The sequence below is a fragment of the Punica granatum genome, chromosome 1, assembly GCF_007655135.1.
Source record: "Punica granatum isolate Tunisia-2019 chromosome 1, ASM765513v2, whole genome shotgun sequence".
Taxonomy (NCBI): domain Eukaryota; kingdom Viridiplantae; phylum Streptophyta; class Magnoliopsida; order Myrtales; family Lythraceae; genus Punica; species Punica granatum.
Window position 1 is genome coordinate 45,762,973 of NC_045127.1, and position 22,320 is coordinate 45,785,292.

Below are 22,320 nucleotides of genomic sequence, written 5' to 3' on the forward strand. Positions count from 1 at the left end.
TATTTTCTTGTGGAATGGGCAATCCTCCCTTGGTTGAATACCCTTTTGTTCCTGCAATTCCCGCCATTTCTGGTCACTTCCTTGTAATGTCGTGTCTCTTTCGTTGATGTGGAGATATAGATCTCACTTGGCATATCTTGGGAGAATCCAAGAAAAAATCGAAAGATGAACCGATTAGATTGAAATAAACGATTCAATATGGACCATCAGAGAAAGAAACAATTATGGAGACGGAGCATACTCCTATGAGTGAGCATCGAATAAGATTTTTGATGACACAAGTATCATTTATTGATAAAACGATCTGAGAAATAAATTAAAAATTCAAATTAAGAAAAGAAAAGAAAAAAAAAAGAAAGAAAGAAAAGGAAAGGAAAGGAAAAGGTACATTGCTGAAGGTAGCAGTCGTTTGATGGCTAATTCAAGCTATTTGGTTGTCGGATCTGCCTGCCTTCCGCCTCGGCTCCCCATGTGACCACTGAAGACTGAAGATAGAAAGTTATTCCCGTATCCTTCTAAAACAGTACTCTTTGTTTTGCTTCTTTTCCATTTCGATCCTCCACTTGCATCAATTATTATTATTATTTAGCCCCTTTAATTATTTCGGTTCTTTTTTGCTTCCCTTTTTTTTTCTGAAGTTCTTATTCGGCTATGACTCTGTGTAGGTCGTGTGGACATTGTGGACTGTAAAATATGGTTTCTAGAATAAGAGACAAGATACAGGAATTTTCAAGATGCACGGGAATAGAATTAAAAAATCTCCAAATTTTGAAATGAGATAGATTATCATTGTATTGAACCCTATCTATCAAAATATTGTATATGTTTTATGATTGCAAACAATTATGCATATTCTTCCAAATTCTTTTCCTTAATTTATTTTTTTTAAGTGAAGACTCAACGAGAGGTGGTGGGAAATGGAAAATGGTAATCAAACAATGTCTGGCTTCTTGTAGTTGTCACAAGGATTTTCCTTAGATGGCTTGTCAAATTCTGGCCAAAAAAGATTGCTTGTCAAACTAAATCAGCATTTGCTTATTATCCAGGTGTCTTTTCGTTTTGGCATATGATTCGGAGATTCATTATATTTTTAACATTCCAGAAATATTTTGTTATGGGTAATTATGTTTTCTAAATTTGATGTATCTCGTCTATAAATAAGAGCGTCATCTACAATATTATGCATGAATATATATATATATATATATATATATTCACATGTATACATACTCTCTACCTAGTACAATCTCATATTATCTTAAAAACAAAAAAAAAGAACAATAAAAAATAAAAATATTTGTAGGGTCTCGATGAAGAACCAAAAATGAAATTAGTCGAGCAAAATCCATACACTCTCGTTATTAAAAAAATAAACAAAAATAAAAATCTTCCAAAGTTTTCATACTTTTTAGCCAAGTTTTCAAAAACTCTCTAACTTACTCTCATTTACGTGACTCCCTTCTCTAATTTTGCCAACCTTATTTTTTTATGTATACCCTAATCTCCAGAAACCTAATAAATCCCGACTTCTTTTAAATATTTTCTTCTAAATATTTCTTCCTAAGCAACTTCCTCCTATACCTGCAATTTCGTCCATCATCACTTTGGTATATCTTCTCTTTCTCGTGCTCTCTATTCTTCTCTCTTTCCACGAGACAAAATCATGGGGTAATTCCATTCCTATGGAAGGATGATTCTCCAAGAAGCAAATGCGGTGATGCCTTCAATAGAGGGCGAATAATTTAATCACGGGCCTATCAAATCAATAAGGATTCTCACTAATCTATTTCAATAATTTGATATTATGGTTTGAGAGAGATTGTCCGATATCCTTAATATCTGTGAAATACTGTATACCTAATTATTATTAATTTTTAAATTGGATGTATCCCAACTCTATAAATAAAAGTACACATTATTTGTGCGAGCATATCAATTTATCCTCTCATCTTTAACGTCTACAAGGCTTCCGAGTTTCTTTTTTTCTTTTTTTACTGATTTCAAACCATTCGAATCTTATATAGTCGGATTTTGATAATAGCTCTGGTATATGCCTTGGATTAACATGGACTGTTATCGGCACGATGTGATGGATCCTATATATCCAAGATCTCTTTAATAACTTGTGGAGTTTGGGCACATTGAAATGCAAGAGTTTAGTTGGAAGTTTAAGGCCTACTTAACCAAAAACATCAATCTGGGGGCAAAGAAGGAAAGAAATGATTTCCGATCTGACAACATCTTTGATATTGACTGAACAGACGAAACCTAATTTCATTCAATGAATAATAATACAATTCATATAAAAAAAAAAGAAAAAAGAAAAATCAACCTACATTGTTAACCCGCCCATCTTACGTATCCTTCTGCAGCCAGATTCTCTAGAAAGCATGACTTCGAAAAACACCAACGTTTGACCCCAAAATAAAATTAAGATAAATATATATATATATATATATAGTTTGAGTTGATTGCATGTATAAATTGATAATTCAAGATTAGAAATGGAACCTACACGTTGAGGAAAATATTCGTGCAGAACCAACAGCGGCCGACCCTAAATGGTTGCTCTTTTAAAGGTTCGATAGAACCTTTCATCAATCGATTTAAATCCGTCGGATGTGATATACATCCCATTGTGGAATAGAAAAGTCCATTCGATGAAAAGAGTGAAGAGAGCGAATAGACAACTCATTGTAAATGGTCCAATCTTTGATTGGGTTAGGTCATCTTCACAAATTCCGATTTCCAACTTCTCCGCCTAGCTCTAACTTATATATGCGTAATTGATCTCTTTTAGATCATAACCTTTACTTTCACGTAAATACGACCCTAACGTTTCTTGCAAATTTCTAAAGAAAATAGAATTCTATATCATCAATTAGTCACACACTGTCCCGTCTTCTTGCCTATTCCTCATTATAGCTAGTGGACACAATGTGATGTATATCAATCTCTCACGGGCTCCCCCATGACCCCAAATTGAATCATTCATGACTATCATACCTCATTAAAAATTATTTAAAAAAAATTTGGATCTCAGTCCCAGCATATATATATATATTTTGAATAACTGAATAAGAAAATATTAATTACTAATAGGTTCGCGCGGATTGTCCACCGAGACAATGTATTATTGATTAGCTGAGTTATGGTAGATGAGCTTCTTCAATGTTGGTAAGAAACTGTCCCGATTATTTATAGATAGTCAAGAATCAACTCGGTATGGTGGGGCTCGTAAGAAGATGATACGACAGCATGCGAGCTACGTTGCCTTATGAGGACGGGATAATTTCCGGAGTGCTGAGGGTACGGGCTTTGCTTTGAATGAGTGAGTGATCGGAGCAGCATGGGATGTGTGAGCTAGAGAGCATAACAGTGTCGGAGGCCATGTACAGTTCCTATTGACTTCTATCAAGGACGATAAAATGTACTCTCTTTTTTTCGGTGTACTTTTTTTCGGTGTACACGCTAGTAATCGGAAGACTAATGAGTTCCAACTAATTCAGTCGAATCCGATCGGTTAATTGAGAGGTAAAGTTCTCTCAGTATATATTTTTTTCATTCACAATATTCGAACTTAAGAACTTATCCAAGGAGAATAAGAATCAAATCGCTCGCACTAATTCCCGTTGATGTACTTTCTTTCAGTGATGAATCGAAACCAACAGACACGGAATTGGCCGTGGTCGGCGGGGTAGGTCCTTCAATAAATTCCACCGGGTCACAGATCCAAATAGTCCTTTTCTTTCTAAATTAAAAAAAAAGTAAATAAATCATATTCAAATTTTCTGCCAACAGAAAAACATAAATAATAAATAAAAGCATAGAAAACAATATGGGCTGGGCTTAAGAAACTACCCATATAAAATATATATAGCTGGGGTTAAGGCTGTTCGATTATGTCCTTGAACTAGGATTAATTCCAAATTGGCCCCTGTAATTTAGTTGCAGTCTCAAAATGCCCCATGCATGCTCAGTTCTCTAAATTTTTAGTCCTTGATTTTGTGAGAGACTGACTGTGCAGGTCAGGTCACCTCAAGACAAACCTTTTTTTTTTTTTTTGCTAACCCGAGGTGTCCGGGCTTCACCCGACTAATCCCCGAAACTCCGTGAACTCCCGATGGCGCACGAAACGAGTAATCACGTCAAAAACGCTCCGGTGGCTTCAAGGGATTTTCGAACCTATGATTTGATGGATATTTAAGCTCCTCCTTACCACTAGGCTAAACTCCTTGGAGTTAAGACATACCATACCATTGATTTCTTGCAAAGAAAATTTGATCATTTGCCAGTAGACTTCCCGGGCGAGGGTAGACTAGGGCAGCTATTGGACTTGCCTGAAGATTCGTGCTTGGAGGGCTGAAATCGAAGGAGATATGCTTTTCCTTTTCTTCTGTTCGAGATTTTGAGATTGAGATTGAGTTTTTAATGTCAATTCTATATCAATCTGACAAGCCCACAAATTCAAGAATCTCAGACAACTGCTCTAGCTCGTTCCAAATATCTACTGAGCAACAGATCAAATGAATTAAAGAAGATGATTCGCTGTTAACTATATGAACAATATATGAGCTTAGCCACTTCAACTGTATGGGACATTTTATGCTGCACATAATGAAGGGGGCAAATCGAAATTTCACTATGGACTTACATATTTTAACCGTTGGCAACTCTTAAATTATGGAAAAATATGGACTTCCATGGATGGGCTCCTTATGGGCTTTGGACTATTCACTGACGGTCCTCAATGGAGGGCTTCTGAAAAATCCACTCCACATAACTGATGCATAAGCTCAGAAGTTTTTTAGATGAACAAAAGTGGGGATGGACCAAGGAGGCGCTTGGCGCAATCGCCTCTCCAAAATTTTTTGGGTTTAAAGGAAATTCATGTATTATTATTCAATTTTAAAGAAATTCTTTATATTCGCAGTCTCGTTAGAGAAATTACCATTCTATTCACCCCTCAAGGAGCTCGCCCCCTTTGGTTTAAATCCCGGGTCCATCCCTGAACAAAAGGGAGATATTGCGAGAGTAACTGGGCAAAATAAGAGAATTTCATCACAGAGAAAAGCTTAGACCACCTGAGAATCCATCAATTTAGCTCTTGCCCACCTGGGCTCGATTTTTACTTGTTTAGTGATATTATATGGGCCACTATACTTTGTCTTTGTATATACTTTTTTTATTGAACTCGGACTTCGATCCCTAATTCATCCCATAAAAAAGAAAAAGAAGCACGGACCACCGAAACATAACATAGGGGATCTCGTAATTTTTTCCTGACTGGTCCATTTACACGTCTGGTGTAAGGGTCGCAGAGGGTCCAATCCTCCAGTGTTAGTACTCCTTCCATGTGGACCTGAGGTAGGTAGGCTTGAGGTTGAGGGCCTATCTCGGAGCAGCTCATCATTTGATAAGAGTGATCTTTTCTTCCTCGAAGAGCAGTACAATTGATCAACTTAAATAGCATCAATGATTTGTCAAGTTTGGACCTTCGTATCTCAAGTCGCTCAACGTTAATTACGGAACCCAACCACTTCTAACAATCTCAACCGGACAGCCTCAAACACGGATTCTATGTCCCTGCTTACAGGGAAAGAAACATCAAGCACGTCAAGCACACGAGCAACCCTCGAGCCAAATAGACCAAGACCATGAATGTTGCAAGCTGAGGCTACATTCTTCAATCAAATGAAACACCGCCGTTGATGAGGGCCAAAAGCCCCATATGTTAGTTACATCTACCATTCTCCATCAAGACTATTCAAAGATAAAAACTTGGGTTAGGAACATTTATGGGCTTTTTTCCTTAAATAACAACAACAGGCTTTTTTTTTCTTTTTGGGTGGTTGTAACTCACATGCTGGCACATTAGCAAATCTCGACTGTGGTTCCTTTGAAGTTGAGATTTCTCTGCAATTCAAATGTGGTTGACAACAACGTTCGATGTCAAACTGCTCCAAGTCACAGCTGAATCAACTAGAAAGAAATTTTTCCACAGCCTTTTTCACCCATCGATCACGGGAGATGTGAGGCCTCGGCTAGGACAAAAAAGAATGAACAAGAACACAAATACAACTAAAGGGATACGCATGTACCAAATCAGGTCAGTGCAAAGGGGGCAGCCAAACCGTTTCAGAGATCGCTGTATGCCCAGATGATTAGTTGTCTGTGCAGCGCCTCCCATCTCTTGGGGTATTGTCTGAATCAACGTTGGTTAATCCACCTGCATCATAAGCTGCCTTGCAAGGCACTCAAAGTTCGCTGCAATCTGGAGCTGCACAAGGACATCCCCCATAACTTGGCACTAACGAAAGACATACTGCTATGATAATTCATTGAGCATAGCCAATCACCTAATTGTCCCATTGACATCGATGAAACAACCTCCAAGTGTATCTTCCGGGTCTCCAACCATTTGGGGGGCACCAAATATTCGAACTCGATTGAGATCAGAGTTCATTACGAGCCTAACACCCACTGCCCCTCTGGCCACTTCAGTGTATAGCCTTTCAGGATCTGATTGAAAGATGTTCTGGTTTTTCGACCTCCCCAGAAGCCAACTTCTTCCACATTCAGAAAAAGAAGAGCCTTTCTGTTATGGGTATGGCCCCAATCCACTGGGGATGTATTGTGATTACCAGAGACAAAACTCAAAGGAGACAAACCCAACTAGCAGTCCAAGAAAATTCATTCGATGCAAAGGAATCGAAATCTACACTTTCGATATTGAATCAATGCCACAGACAAAAAAGCGCAAACAATAATCAGACCGATGTTACCACGATGTCCAAATTATTCAAAACTCCATTCAAACAATTAACACTTGATCCGCGTTGAGCAAAAAAGCTCCTTCAATCGATCAGAATAAAAAAATGTATGCAGCAGGAAGAAGCAGGACTAACTCTACCCTATTTGTGTATGTCCCGTCTCATCACATCAGTTCTCCTTCTTGGAGGTTGCCTGCGAGTACAAGAAGGTCCCGAAGATGGCAATGGCAGACCCGAGCGCGTTGAGCGGCCTGACTGGGTTGCGGAACACCAGGACGGTGGATATGATCACCACCACCCGCTTCATGGTGTTGCCGACGGAGAATGTGAGAGGGCTGATGTCGTCGAGAGCCTGGTAAGAGGACTGGTTGTAGAGGTGGTAGAACACGCCGGAGAGGAGCACCCAGAGGTAGAAAGTGGAGGACTTGCCAACGGCCTCGATGGCCTTGTGGTAGCCAGGGATCCACTGGGGGCCCTCGACGAAGACGGCGACGGGGAGGAGGTAAAGGAGGGAAATGATGGTGATCCAGCCGTAGAGGTTGAGGCCGTCAACCTCGCGGAAGCTCTGGAGGCTGCGCTTGGAGTAGATGTTACGGAGGACGAAGCCGACGTTACTGATCATGGCGCCCGAGAGGCCGGCGAAATTAAAGGAGACCTCGGTGACGGCGGCGAGGGAGCAGCCGAAGACGATGGGGAGGATGGAGAGCCAGACGGCGAGGGGGTAGGTGTCGCCGAGGACGGAGGAGAAGAGGACGGAGAAGACGGGCTCGGCGGACTTGATGACGTGGGTGAAGGAGACGGCGACCTTCGAGAAGGAGACGCATGCGGAGATGTGGCCGACGGTGTGGAAGAGGGCGGGGCCGAGGAGGGCGAGGAAGAAGGGCTTGGAGACCTTGGGGCAGGGCTGGAGCTTCAGGGACCAGAGCAAGGCCATCCAGATGGACCCCACGAGGAGCTGGAACGTGGCCAGGAACCATGGGAACGGGAAGACATTGAGGGCTTTCTTGTTGTAGATGTTGAAGATGATGTTCTGCAAGTACCACAGCCCGAACACCACCCCCAGCTGCAGGGTCGACTTCTTCTTCTGCTGCGGCTCCGGCACGGCCGCCGCTTCTCCTTCGGGTGTCGCCTCCGCGGAAGCCCTGACGGGGGCACTGCGGTGGTGGAGGAGGGAGGGAGAGAGGCGGAGTGGGTGGGCGCCGCTGTAGGATCTGAGAGGGGGGAGGTGGGGGATCTGATTGAGGAGTCTGCTGGTGCGGGTGAGGAGGGGAGAAGGGTTTGGAGGGTAAAGGTGGTGGCGGGATCTGGGGAAGGTGACAGCGGCAGGGGAGGAGAGATTCAGGCCGAGCATGGTGGCGGTCGTAATTGATTCAGTCAATCAGTGCCCGACACAAAGACCGAGAGTGAGAAAGTGAATGAGAAGGGAGGAGGAGGAAAAGAAGATCTGAGATATTTTATTTTATTTCTTTTTTTTAATAAATAAATTATATAATAATGTAAGGATTAATTATAATTAAGGCAAAGGGAAAAGTTTGGTCGGAGAAATTCCGTTGATTAAAACCGGAAGGTCCAAACATTTTAATCAACGGAATTTTGTAATTAATTTTGAAGCAGGCGGCTTGGTTGGGGGAGTGGGTGTGGTCACTTGTTCAAAGGCAAATGAGAACACACGAACATAAGATCGAGAGATTGAGAAAAGCAGAAGAGGTGTCTCTCTGTCTCTACTTCTCTTGTACTGATCTGTCGTTACAAAATTCATACATTACCCCCAAAGAAAAGCTAACCAAACATCACAAAACACTATCGACAAGAGTTGATTAAAGTAATTCAGTACTTATTTTCTTTACATAAAGTCTCTATTTCAAGTTTTATGAATGAAAAAATTATTGGTTGTGAAAGTTTTATTTCATATAGATCATTTGTTTCGAATTAAATTAATCGAGACCTTTAGGTTTTGATAGCTGATGTAAAAAAAAAAAAAACACACACACTAGAAGAAAAGTAGGTGAAGAAGCAGAGCACTACGAGGATACTGCTTCATCTAGGATTCCTTAAATAATTAATACTATTATGATCATTGAATATACTTATGAATTGAGAAAAATACTATTCTCATATTATCCTTAATAATGAGCCTACGGGCTTCGCTTATGACCGAAAATTTCCCCGGATGACGAGGAGGCCGAGGCAGAAGGCGGAGATGACCCACCCGTGGCCCGGTTCAGGGTGGAGGCCCAGGTTTGACAGGCCAACCAGGACCCTGTACGAGCCTTAGGGCCCAGGCCTGGCCCCGGAGGCACTCCCCGGGGGATTTGAGTGTGGAGGTCAACCAAATTCAGGGCCCTGGTCCCACAAAGCCCAACAAGGGCCCGACTTTAAAATGAAGGGAAGAAATTAATGAGCTTGCACCACTGTAAAAATAACTCCAAAACACTAATATAGGTCCATAATTTTGTTTATCGGGGAAAAAAAAAAACAAAAAATCTTGTTTCATTCTTCATATCTTTGAAGAAAACACTGGAAAAAATAAAAGAAATCTATCAGGTGATTTGATTTGATTTTTTTTTTGGATAATTAGGTGATTTGACGCTTAATCACGGGGATTGAGCAAAACTTGCGTAGGGCCGCGACCTTTGCATCGAGCTCCAGTTATCTTGAACCTCCTACGAAATTAGGCCATGCATGCAATAGAGATTAGGGCTCCAATGACCTCTGGGCATATCTGTGATGGGCTTCGGCCTTTCAAGTGATGGGCCTTATGGGCTTCGTATGTATAGGTCTAGAAAATTTTGATTCAATGAACTGATGGAAACCGAGACCCCGGAACCTCGCCGGCCCCGGTCCCCCCGACGTAGAGGTCGCATAAACCATCGAGAGAGGGAGTGACTGGATTTAGACTGGTCTTCCAATACTTGACAAAGATATCGTGCAGATCTTGCAAAGTAGTAAATGCTTGATGAGAACATCTTCTCGAAAAAGACAAATAATAATTAAAAATATAATAAATGTATAAATTAAAAGAAATTATAAGAGCTATGCAAAAAAATATCATTAATTAATAACTCGGGACAACGAACACCAAAGCGTCCAGATATCACACGTAGGTACACATAAATCGAGAAATATAACTTTAAACCTTGTCGAGACGCAGTTGATCTTGTTAAGACTTCTTAAACTCAGTAGAAGTTTAGATCTAATCGAAGGAATGATCTCAACCCGAGCTAACCTTAGTACGTCGTGATAATAGAGACCATAAGGTGTCTTTTTGGTGGATCTGTACCTATTATCGAGGTTTTCTTCCAGGCACATGTTGTCTAGGACCTCTAGGTCATCTGCTTATTATCTGCATTTTCTGAATACCGAGTGCACATCTAATCGATTTATACCTGCTTGTTCGGTTTGATAATTTCACCTGTAATTGGGATATTTAGGGGCATGAAACATATCTTATGTTGAAGTTGAACACACTTTACTTTAGCGGGTGCGATTGTGATTAGGGTGTAATAGCATTCTTACCTGTCATTCATATTTTGACCGCAATCATTAATAGTATCGAGCATGCGATCCCGTCGTTTTCATGAAAGTATAAACAACGAGCATTACAAAAGGAAGAAATGTAGAAGATTTGAGTAGATCTATGGACTGATCGTGTAAGATCTTGCTTTGCCTTTTGTTGGACATAATTACCGAATAGGATTCGCGTATAACTTAAGAGGTATAATAAGCATTAAGCCCTACCATAAATATATATATATATATGTATGTATGTATGCATGTATTAGTTTATAGTAGTGGTTCCCCCATTGATGGAGGCAAGTACAATCACGAAAGAGAAATGCACCAAGTACACCCCCTTTTTATAATTCATCAATTTGTACTTAATTTTATTATTTTAATGTATTAATTATTAATTACACTAATTGAAAAGGGTATTTTGGAGATTCGGAACTGCTGGGAAGGGCCCAAAATCCACGTTGTTAATTATTTGTTGCTATTCTGAAAAAAAACGCTAAACCCAAAAGTTGAAGAGTTGTCTTTCTTAAACAAAAAGTAAACATAAATAAATAATAATAAACACAGTGAGGTCATGTGCCTATAGGCTCCTGTACTTAGTATGGAATCTGATTACATAAATAATTCTTATTATAATCAATAAAAATGTACTAATTGAATGGTAAACAGAGTTATGAGAAGCGTATTTGTTAGAAGCGGAAAAAATATCTGATTTTCAAAAGAGTATGTTGCGTTTGGTAACGGATTAGATACAAGTAGTTGGAAAAATTTATTATTAGAATTGAATAAGAAATAAAAAAAAATGATGATTGTATTGTTGAATTAAAAAAATGATGAATAATTGAAAAAAATTAATATTAAAAATTAATTATAATAATATATAAGAAAAATATGCGAGAGAATTTATAATTAAATTGAAGAAAATGTAAAAAAATAATGATTGTATTATTGAATTAAGAGAAAAGATAAAATGAAGTTAAATTAAATTAAATTAAATTCCATTTTTTAGAGCAAATTAATATTTCTCATAATGTTTATTCATTGAAAATTATTATTATTATTATTAGTATTAGAGTTATTATTATTTTTAAAATATCCTGTGAGCATTTAATCAGAGATTTGGCGACAGGCATCACTGACACGTGTACTATTGTCCTCCTTCCACAGAACAATAAAACCAAATCTCACACAGAATTTGATGCTGCTACGAATATCCAGCCCCTACCTGTTACTGACAAAATCAGACCTTTTTTTTTTTAAGTCAACAAATATTTTTCCACTAAATAAATAGTGCTCGATTTAATTACACACAAGTAACTAATAATTGCAATAGACAATAAAAATAGTGCTCTACACTTCTACTACTATTATTATTATGGCAGCAGTGATTTAATTTTGATTTTTCCTAGCAAAAAGGAACATGTAACTACTGCCCACGAGACCTGTCGCACTTTCAGCGAAGAATAAAGTTCATTTGCAATTAATTAGGATGATTAGACAATGTGATTAAATGTTTTTAGTCCGTCATACGACTGTCTGTAATATAATGTATTGCAGCAGCACATATGTATGTACTTTATAGAAAGGAGCAATTATATGGTTTTTTTTGTGCTGTGGACGGTGTTAGGCTTCAATGAATTAATGAATGACTCGATTATAATAATTAGCCAAACAAAATAATAAAATATTTGGGATGGGGAAAATAATTAAGGCCGCAGGACACAGCTCTGGGGATGCCACCTTGGGGAGGGACAAAGCCTACAGACGAAATTTAATTTACTTATTGAATGAATAGTAATATTATTTTGTAGAGAATAAATAAAGTGGTAATTAAGTATTTATTATTTTTGTAAAGTGGCCTAAAAGCAGAGGAAAAGGGAAGAGTTGGGCACGGCAAACAAGAAAGGTCCGTTGGTGACTTGCCGTATGATAAGAAGCGTACAGGTAGACAGGTGCCGGTAATCAGCTGCTTACACGTGTCAATAAAGGGTGAATTATAATTTTTAATTTCCAACCATGAAATAGAAAATTTACGCGGTGGGAACTTCTCCGATTTTTTTTTTTATTGAATTTCTACGATTCCTTTACATCGCGCTGTTTCGGATATTGAGTTCTGTCTTTTTGAGGCACTCTAACCACGGTTAAGTAAAAGGAAATGCTAAACTTGAGGGCATAATGAAATTTCTTTACTCTTGTCGTAATATTTTTTGTTAACACTAATGGTATGTTTGTTTTTAGGGTTAAAATTACAAAAAATTTAACATATTACACAACAAAAAGGCACATTTCTCAAGTCAAAAATTTTAAACTTTAACTTTAACTCAACACACTACACAACATTTGTCATTTTCCACAATCAAAATCAAAGTTGTTTTAATTCTGAAACCAAACACATCGTAAGAGTGCGTAAGCCATTTGACCAAATGATTTGGCCATAAGCAGTAGAATGAGAAATAAAAAATCCACTTTATTTAACCCTTCGTGAGATCAACATTGAGCCAATTCAATTAATCTCAACACGAATTGAAGAAATTTGCAGGAAAATCACACTATCTTGGTCACTAGAAAGGAAGCATTTAGAGAGGTGTTCTTCCCACCAAACTCTTGTTAGAGAGAATTTTCTCTCTCTAACCAGCGTAGAGATAGAGGTACGACATATTTTTTTATTTATTTATTAAAAAATGAAAAATAAATATTTGGTGTGCCACATCAAAATGGATCACAAGTGCCACCCAATCAGCTAACATACCAGCAAAAATAGGGCTAGCGGGTGTTTTATTTTTGGATGGAGCGAGTATCGTTAATTAAACTATCATAGATGGTTTGTGAAATTTACCCTAAAAAGAAAAGGGAACCGCAATATTGCCTCTTGACTTAAATTGCAAGACTATCTCTTTGGTTAGAAAAATCTCTTGAGCCTAACAAAAAGATGTGAAAATTGAATTGATGGAGCTTTAAATTCATTAGGAATGCAAGAATCAATTTTGGAACTTCCTAATTCTTGACTAAGACACAAGGATTGCACTATATTATCTTTCTCAAAATGAATTATTATTGATTTTGATCAATTTTATTGCTTATCATTAACCGATTAGAAAATTTTGAGATTCTTGAATTATTTGAATTTAACATTATAAGCTACAAGTTTTACTTATAATTTGCATAACGTAATGTATTTTTTTTGTTGAGTAATAAAGAAGCAAATAAATTATATATTGTCTTTAATAAGATTAATCTTTAGATTATACGATTATGGTCACATAAAAATTTTACATCATATCACAGATTCAATATGACATGTACAAGTTTCTTCCACATTTAATTAAATCCTTACAATGTGCCTTCATAATTAATCCAGCCCACACGTCAGAGAAGTATTGAATAATAAATATATAGACCAGCATATTTAATAATGTCAATATTTTAAATTAGACAATTGTAATCACCTCGAGATCTCATATGGTGTTATAATGCACGTTTGATACTCGTGCGATGCGTTTGCTCTTCGTTTAATTAATCCCCGCGTGATAGGTCTTTAAAACTAGTGTAGCCCACATATAGGGAAGAATGTGTAACATATAAATAAATCACATTGTTGTTATCATCTCAAACTTTTACGTTTTTCATTGGTTATTAATACCAAAAGATATATTCTCTGGAGAACTCCAGATTATGTAATAACTAGGTGATGATCCGTGCATTATCCAAAAAACTTGGTGAGAATATAAAGTCAAATTATATTTTAAAAAGTTATAAGAACATTAATATAATTAATAATATAATTAGAATTGATAAAATTATGAAATATAATTATATCTTAAAAATGTAATAAAGATATGATTACAATTATAATTATAATTATAAAATTTATAATTATATCTTAAAATATAATAAAAGATATAATTATATCGGAGAAATAAAATTTAAAATATAATTATATCTTAAAAATTTATAAGAATATTAATAAAATCATAATTAGAATTGAAATATTTAACTTAAAAAGAAAGACTTCCTTTTAAAATACATAGATAATAAAAGATTATTACATTTGATAAATAACTAAAAAATAATTTACTTAATATATATAAATCAGGATATAAATTATATTCCACGTAATAGCACATACAAAGATAATAATATTTGCATATATAACTAAATTTTAACACATTGAGAGAAGTAGGGGGTGTAAACTAACCGAGTTGAACTCGAATACAGGCAAACTTGTACTCAGTTCGTTAAAAAAATGGTCGAGCTCTACTGGAACTCTAGCTCAGTCGAGCTTTAATATGGAGGCTCGAGCTCGAGCTCGGCTAATACTCGAGTAGCTCGAGCTTGGCTCGTTAGAGCTCGTTTAAGTTTTTGGCTATTTTATTTGTTATTTTGTTTTAAAATTTTAATTTTAATTTTATTTTAAGAGTTTGGGATTAAGAAAATAATAAGGAAGCCTAGCTCAGTCCATTAATTATGGACATAGGGGCCTAAGTCTACTAATAAAAGGAGATATACGTAATTTTATGTAGAACTTGAGGATTTTCTAGGATAGAAAATATGGTCGACAAAATTAAGCTTAGTCTATTTGACTTGTGAATGATAGATATATTTATAGGATTTTGGCATGTAAATAATTGAATTATTTATAGATATATCGAGATGCTTTTTATATTATTGAGTAAAATTTTCATTTCTTAAAAAAGAAATTTAATTAATAATTAATATGTACGAATAATGATGACTAATTAGAAATGATTCGTGGATCTTGATCCAATAAAAAATGGGACAAATTTCAATTAACGAAATTATAAAGACATGCAATGTGGAGTTAAGGGTTTACTAATCGAGCTAAGAGATAGCATGCCCAAGTTGCGCTTTTCGATCTTTACATATCATAATTGATGTACGCATGTTGATAGAGACAAATTGAAATAAATTACAGAATAATTCAAACAAAAACGGTAAAAGAGAAAATTTGCGATTCTGAATAAGCATGAAAATGACACATTTTCTCTATAGAAATCTTTTCTTATTATTAACTAGACAAGAGAAGATTATTTTATTAACAACCTACTCGATCTGTCACTGTCATCATCCATATTAACTCCGTTATTGCGTTTCAAACTCTTCAACTGAATTTCTTGTACAAGCGATAAATGTCTTCGATTAGTACTCCAACGTTGTATTGGAAGCTTGATTGTCGATTTTAAATTTTGTCGTTCTTTTTTGGTGAAACAGCTCCTTAACATTTTGGTTCCAACGAAAATGAAAATTAATTGATTAAATAACTTTAGATTGTTTTAATTTTTTTTTTCCAGCAACTGGAGAAGAATTACGACAAGAATTTCCCATCAAATGGAAATCTGTGGTCTCCTGTCCTAATTAATTTCTGCTGCTCAATAAAGTGCTCCCAGCTGCAATCTAATGTCGTCATCAGATGTTTGCCAAATTAAGTTTTACATATCAAACATCGAATAATAATATAATATTGAAAAACATCAAGCTGCTGATTTCTTAATTGCTCCAAATCCCACCCACCTAACCAAAACCAAGGGAAAAAAAAAAGACAAATAATGCAAATGGATGGAAAAATTATGGGAAAAATATAAGAGGATCGGGGAATCCTAGTTTTAGGAGAAGAAAACCATCTGCTCTCTAGTCTAGCACATTGGTTTTAGCCCCTCAACTGATGTTCTGTGTTTTCCTTTCTTGCAGGAAAATTTAACACTCACAACTATTTTTCTATATCTATGAAGAAAAATAGAAAGAGTACAAATTCAGTCATCTTTTATTGTCTCGTGATCAGAAAGCTAGAGCGAATGAATAATAGCACATTTATTTTAACACCTCACAGATGTTCTGTGTCTTCCTTTCTTGGAAGAGAATTTAACGCTCACAAGTTTTCCTATATCTAAAAAAAAAAGGTTCAATCATCCTACCTCCTCTCATGGTCAAGAAGATTGGAGCACATGAATTATATCGCACATTGATTTTAGCACTTTACGAAATGTTTGTGTGTTTTCCTTTTTTGGGTGAAAATTTAACACTCGCGATTATTTTCCATATCTACAAAGAAAAAAGAAAGAATACAAATTCAGTCATCCTATCTTGTCTCGTGATCAGAAAGTTGGAGCAAATGAATAATAACACATTGGTTTTAGCACCTCACAGATCTTCCTTTCTCGGAAGAAAATTTAACATTCACGGTTATTTTCCTAAATCTAAAAAATATAAAAGGTCAATCATCCTACGTCATCTCGTGGTCAGGCAGATTGGCGCAAATGAATTATACCACATTAGTTTTAGTACTTCACAGATGTTCTATGTCTTCCTTTCCAAAATTTAACACTCGCAATTCAATATATTTGCGGAAAAAGAGAAAAAAAAATTCAGACTCATCACTCATGATTAGAAAGTCGAAGCAAATGAATTATAGAACATTGGTTTTAGCACCTCGCATATGTTTTCTGTCATCCTCTCTTGAAGAAAATTTTCAGCCTCATCACTCGTGATTAGAAAGTTGAAGCAAATGAATTATAGAACATTGGTTTTAGCACCTCGCATATGTTTTGTGTCGTCCTCTCTTGAAGAAAATTTAACTCTCACGATTATTTTATTAGATTTACAAAAAAAGAGAAAAATTCGGTCATCTTATCTTGTCTCGTGATTCGGTCATTTTAGTATCTCACAAATGCTTGCATCTTCCTTTATAAAAGAAAATTTAACATTCGCAGTTATTTTCTATAACTGAGGAAAAAATTGAAAAAAAAATTCAGCTATCTTATCTTGTCTCATAATCAAGAAGATGCAGACGTTGAACTTTTTTTGGGTCACAAGAGTGATCTATAGGCTCAATACAAGAAAATAAAAAACCTAATAAAGGAGCACATGCAATCTCACCACCAGAATCGAATTTAGAACTTTTAGATTATGAGGCGATGGCATTTGTCATCGCACTACACCCCTTTGTCTAGCTCATTGGTGTTATTAGCACCTCACAATTTTTTTTTTGTCTTTTCCTTTTTCTCGAAGAAAATTTAAAACTCACAATTATTTTCCTAGATCTGCAAAAAGAAAAAGGAGAAACAAATTCAATCATGCTATCTTGTATAGTGATCAAGAAGCTGGAGCAAATGAATTAATGAATTTAATAATTATATTAATTATTTCTCATCATGTCGTTACCGGAAAAAAAATACCATTTAAGATTTTCTTTTAAAAAAGTGTTACATAGTAACATAGAGTGGAGTTACCTATGTTGGTTGCCCTTCTTTTGCCATTCCTTTAGCCCAAAAAACAAAAAAATGCTGATCTAATGAGGATACACTTTCAAGGTAATTAGCAGCCATATAATGAAATTTCCATACAGTATTAGAATCGGGTTCTAATATTGGATTAAATCTGCGCATTTGTCGATGGATGTTTTTATGATTATGGTTTGTTAAAATTAATTGGACCCTCAAACCAATCTTGTAGTCATGACTTGTAGAGTTGGGCAATCAAACCATAGGACACTGTTTTTGACTTCTTTGATTGGTTATATTATGTTAATCAACATCATTTTTGTTTCACGTCTCCAAAGATGGTGACACTTTATGCTCTCATATAATATTAAACTGTATTTATATACAGCCAAATGACAAAATCTATTAATTATATTACAAGATACATGAACCGGCATTAGACGTTCAACCCAAAGGTCCGGATATTATATACGACATGTATATATGTAAAAAATTCGGAAAAAAAGTGATCTTGGTGCTCGAATAAGTTTGCCCAACCTATTATTTGATTATTTCTATGTTTTAATTTGGCTACATCAGCAGTAAAACGTTTAATCCGTGTTATCCACTTTTGTCCAAACTGTGATTAAGGTGATGACTTGTACATCAACAAGACATTAAAATTCTTTTTCAGTTATAATTAAAATTAAAATTTATAAGATGAGCGGAAGTCCAATAAATTTATCCAGTTTGCCAATATACTGGAGTCTTATAAGCTTTAATTTGGCTAAATTTGTCCTAAAATGTCTAGTATATTATACACTTTTAGTTCAGACTGAACGCAAATCTAATGAACGTCAAATATTTTATAAAGTGAACAACTTAAAAAAAAAAAAACTTTGTTTGCCCAATATTCCCCCGGTTCATCTTCAAATTTTCAATCCTTTGTAACTGCACTTCGCGAACTCCACCTACTCTTATGCCATCACCACCATCGCCCCTCGACCTCCCATGCATGAAATGAAGCAAATTCTCCGGCAAGCAAAAAGGGTTAATTACCAAAAAAAAAGCATCAATTTTGACCCATTTTTAAAATTTTGCCATCAACTTTATTTTTTGGTAAAAAAAAGTACGAACTTTGATTTTCTTGTCAAGTTAAGTATCTGTGTCATTTTCTATTAATTTTGCTGACGTGACAGAAAATGGTGACTACGTGGCACGGTGTCACGCTGTGTTTGCAAAAAAAAAATTAAAGGAAAATAAAAAAGAGAGAGAAATGCTTTGATCGGAGAAAGGGTGAGGGCCCCTAATAGACACCGTAACCCCGATTGGAGTCGTCAGTGACCTTGGAGGGCGTCTGCTATCCCAATCAGGGGTGGTGACCATAATCAAAGCCTTATCAGTCGAAATCAGGGGAATCCCCAAGGCTGATGGACGGGATAGAGGCCCCACCCGCCCAAAGGGAAAGAACCTCCAATTTGAGGGTTCTCCCGCTTCCGCCTGTCCATCACTCCCCTAATTAGGTTTGTCGGTGCCATCTAGGATCACCGGTGACTCCAATTGGAGGCGATGACTCACCATTTCTTTGATCAATGCCTTCCTCACTTTTTTCTTTAATTTTTTCTATTTTTTGCTGAAGTGCATAACATCATTTGTCGTGTAAATACCGCTTTTTGTAAAGTCAGCAAAATTGATGGAAAATGACACAAATGCCTAACCTATCAAGAAAATCAAAGTTCGTGCTTTTTTTGTCAAAAAATAAAGTTTATGCCAAATAAAAAGAGGTGTCAAAATTAATGCTTTTTCTGGTCATTAACTAAATTAAAAATCACGACATGAACCTCCTCGACAGTGAGGGAGAGAACTATGTATCGTAGTTATATATGCGTATGATTTTAATTTAATATATATTTCGGGTTATAGTTATTTCAAGTGACGTGGAATGAAACTGAATCTTGGGGTCTCTTAAAGCCAAGGCCTAATTCCTTCATGAGCTTCCCATGTGACATAATTATGGTCACAATAATACTGTTTTTATTAGAGGACAATCAACAGGACTAAAATATGTTTCGCTGTTTGATTGGACTAAGAAAGAGGTTTAGGTAAATAGCTACCTTAGAGGCATGTGATGTGAGACACATCGCAAAACAATTCCATTTTCTATTTTCCAGCAAATAAAAAAATAATTAAAAAATAACGATAAAAAGAGGAAAGGAAATCTTGGAACCCATTTTGTTCGTACGTCTAAAATATTCTCAAACGACAAAATCATGTAATTAATAATGGAATAAATAATGTCAATTAGGTGCCAGCTAAGTCCAATGCTACGACAAATAAGAAAATGCCTGCCCAATTTTTTATTATTGGGTCAATTATTGGCCCGGTCGCGATCAAAATAGCCTATGGTCTGGAGCAGAAAACCATTGGCTTGGAGGCATACGTCGCACTCGAACCACGTCGTTTAACTTGGGCAGGTAAACCATAGGGTATAGATTTTCTTCCATAATGTATCTCCCCCCACCAGTAACTATCAGCTGAATAGTTTAATTTCTTTTATATAAAAAAATATTAATCACCTATAAAAACATGACTTTTACATTTTTTTCTAAATATAAAATGACATTTAGAAAATAGCACAAAAAGATACAATTTTTGCATTTTTTTAAAATATAGCACGACCTTTAGAGAGTAGTACAAAAACGCACGTTCTTTGCATTTTTTTATAAATGTAACACGACATTAAAAAAAAGTACATAAATGCACGACCTTCAGATTTAGTTGTGATATAGCACGTTAGAAAGGAAGATCGTGCCTGAAGGCATTACCTTTATGTGTTATTTTTAAATATTATGTTATATTTAGGAAAAATACAAATGTCATGTATTTCTATACTACGCTCCAAATATCATGTTATATTTAATAAAAAACACAATAGTCGTACATTTTTAATATTACTTTCTAAATATCGTGTTATATTTAGGAAAAATGTAAAGATCGTTTTTTTTAGGCGATTAATAATAATAATAATAATAATAATAAAAGGATAGTTTAACTTCTCCCGTTTACGGTCGAATAAATAATTTAATTACCGAAAAGTAAAAAAAGATCAATTGACTTTTTAATTGTTTTTTACTTGGTGGTGTGAGGGGGCACGTGGCTCCGTGCGGTGTACCTAGGCGATGCGGTGGTTCAATGATCGAGCTCACACGTGTGCGGGAGGAATGGGAGGAGGGTCCGGGCAGGGCAGGGGGGGCAGTGCTGCCCGCGGACTGCGGTCAGGATCCGGAGAACGAGCTTAATCAAAGTACAGAGAAAGCTTAAAAGTGTTCAATTTAAAAAATGGGAAAAGAAACAAAAGAAAAAAGGACAATGGGGCCAGCCCATCATATATCCCACGCCTTCATCATCACGAGATGGGTCCCACGCTGCTCGATTTGTCTTTTTACCCCTTTTCACAATATTATCGCTTTGACACCTTATGCTTTGGTTACTTTTAAATGTCAGTCCCTCATCTTTCAGATGAAAGGATGAAACCACCGTGGGTTATCCAATTCTTCCCGCCCGTGGCCATTGCTTGTGTAAGGGGAAACCCGAAAACGTGCCATGCTATGGCTTATCGTCGGACTGAGTTTTGGGACAGCACGAAAGAAAAAAGAAAAAAAAAATCTTATGCTAGTTATACCAGTCGAACTTGAATGTTATTGTAACAAACAACAAATAGCGGACGGCTTGAATGATTTACGAATTATACTCTAGGATTCATATTGGCATGCGATTGGTCCTAGAAATCTCATGTCATAAAACGAGATCTCGCTCCTCATTGGGAAAATCCATGGCCACGGGCATTTAATAATTTAGTTATTTATTGGTATGAACTATAAGCAATCATATGTCATTGCGTACAACCATATTGACAGGTTTAAATGTTGAATGACTCATTAAACAACTTGATTAATTGATAAGCACGTCAATCAGCAAGATATTTCTTTATTTTTTTTATGAAGGTGTTTTAACTGTTCTAAACAATCAATATGCCCTTAGGAACCCTAATCTACTAACGAGGTGAATGAATTATCCGATAGAAAAAATAATTTCATCCCTGATAAACATGAGCTACTTTCATTTTTCAAGTGCATGGACGTACAAATTTTTTTTAAGGGACCGATGTTTGGGAGCAAAATTTCACTTTGATAATTTGGGGGCGAAAATTTGAAGGCATTATATAATGGGGATGAAAATGCTAAATTTTCCCGTCGTTTTGACCTTTAATGGTTGTGGGGCCCCGGTTCGCAAGTTGAGGGGAGAGGAAAACGACAAAAGAATATCGAGGAAAAACTATACTCGCGTTGGTCATGACTCATGAGCGCATTGTACCGTGTCGCATATGCAGGTGTTAACTATTGACCGGAGCGTGGGATTGCCACGTCGGAGCGTGTATGGCAATTTCTTTTTATTTTTTTGAAGCCCAGACTTTCTTCTTTTTTTCCTATAAAAGATTCAATTCTTTGTTGGATGGAAAAATACTTGCGCAGATCCTAAAAACGAGCTAGTAATGCTTTTTTTGTTTTTTAAGTTAGAAAGGAGACTCGTGAGTTTATTACAATAAAATAAAAATATCAATAGCTAAAAGAGCATGAATAGTTTCGGAGAACTAAAATTGAATTTTTTTTATTATTAAATAAGAGTGTGCGACACTATATTACACCATTTAAAAAAATGAATTGGTAATCACTAATTTAAATTTTCATAATAATTCTGAAGGGGAGAACGTAATAGTTGCTTTAAGCCGCTAAAAGAAAACTGATTAATTACTATCGCTT

General features: G+C 36.2%; 1 protein-coding gene across 1 annotated transcript; it reads right to left on the reverse strand.

The window, feature by feature from the left end:
• Nucleotides 1–6,676: 6,676 nt before the first annotated feature.
• LOC116192021 (xylulose 5-phosphate/phosphate translocator, chloroplastic) lies at nt 6,677–8,217 on the reverse strand. Its single transcript, XM_031520415.1, has one exon. It carries the CDS (start codon nt 8,122–8,124, stop codon nt 6,943–6,945), a length of 1,182 nt encoding a protein of 393 aa, XP_031376275.1. The 5' UTR covers nt 8,125–8,217; the 3' UTR covers nt 6,677–6,942.
• Nucleotides 8,218–22,320: the final 14,103 nt, after the last annotated feature.

Bases quoted from the DNA above. Each gene is read 5' to 3' on its own strand.
- LOC116192021 (XM_031520415.1), bottom strand. From the start codon at position 8,124: ATGCTCGGCCTGAATCTCTCCTCCCCTGCCGCTGTCACCTTCCCCAGA.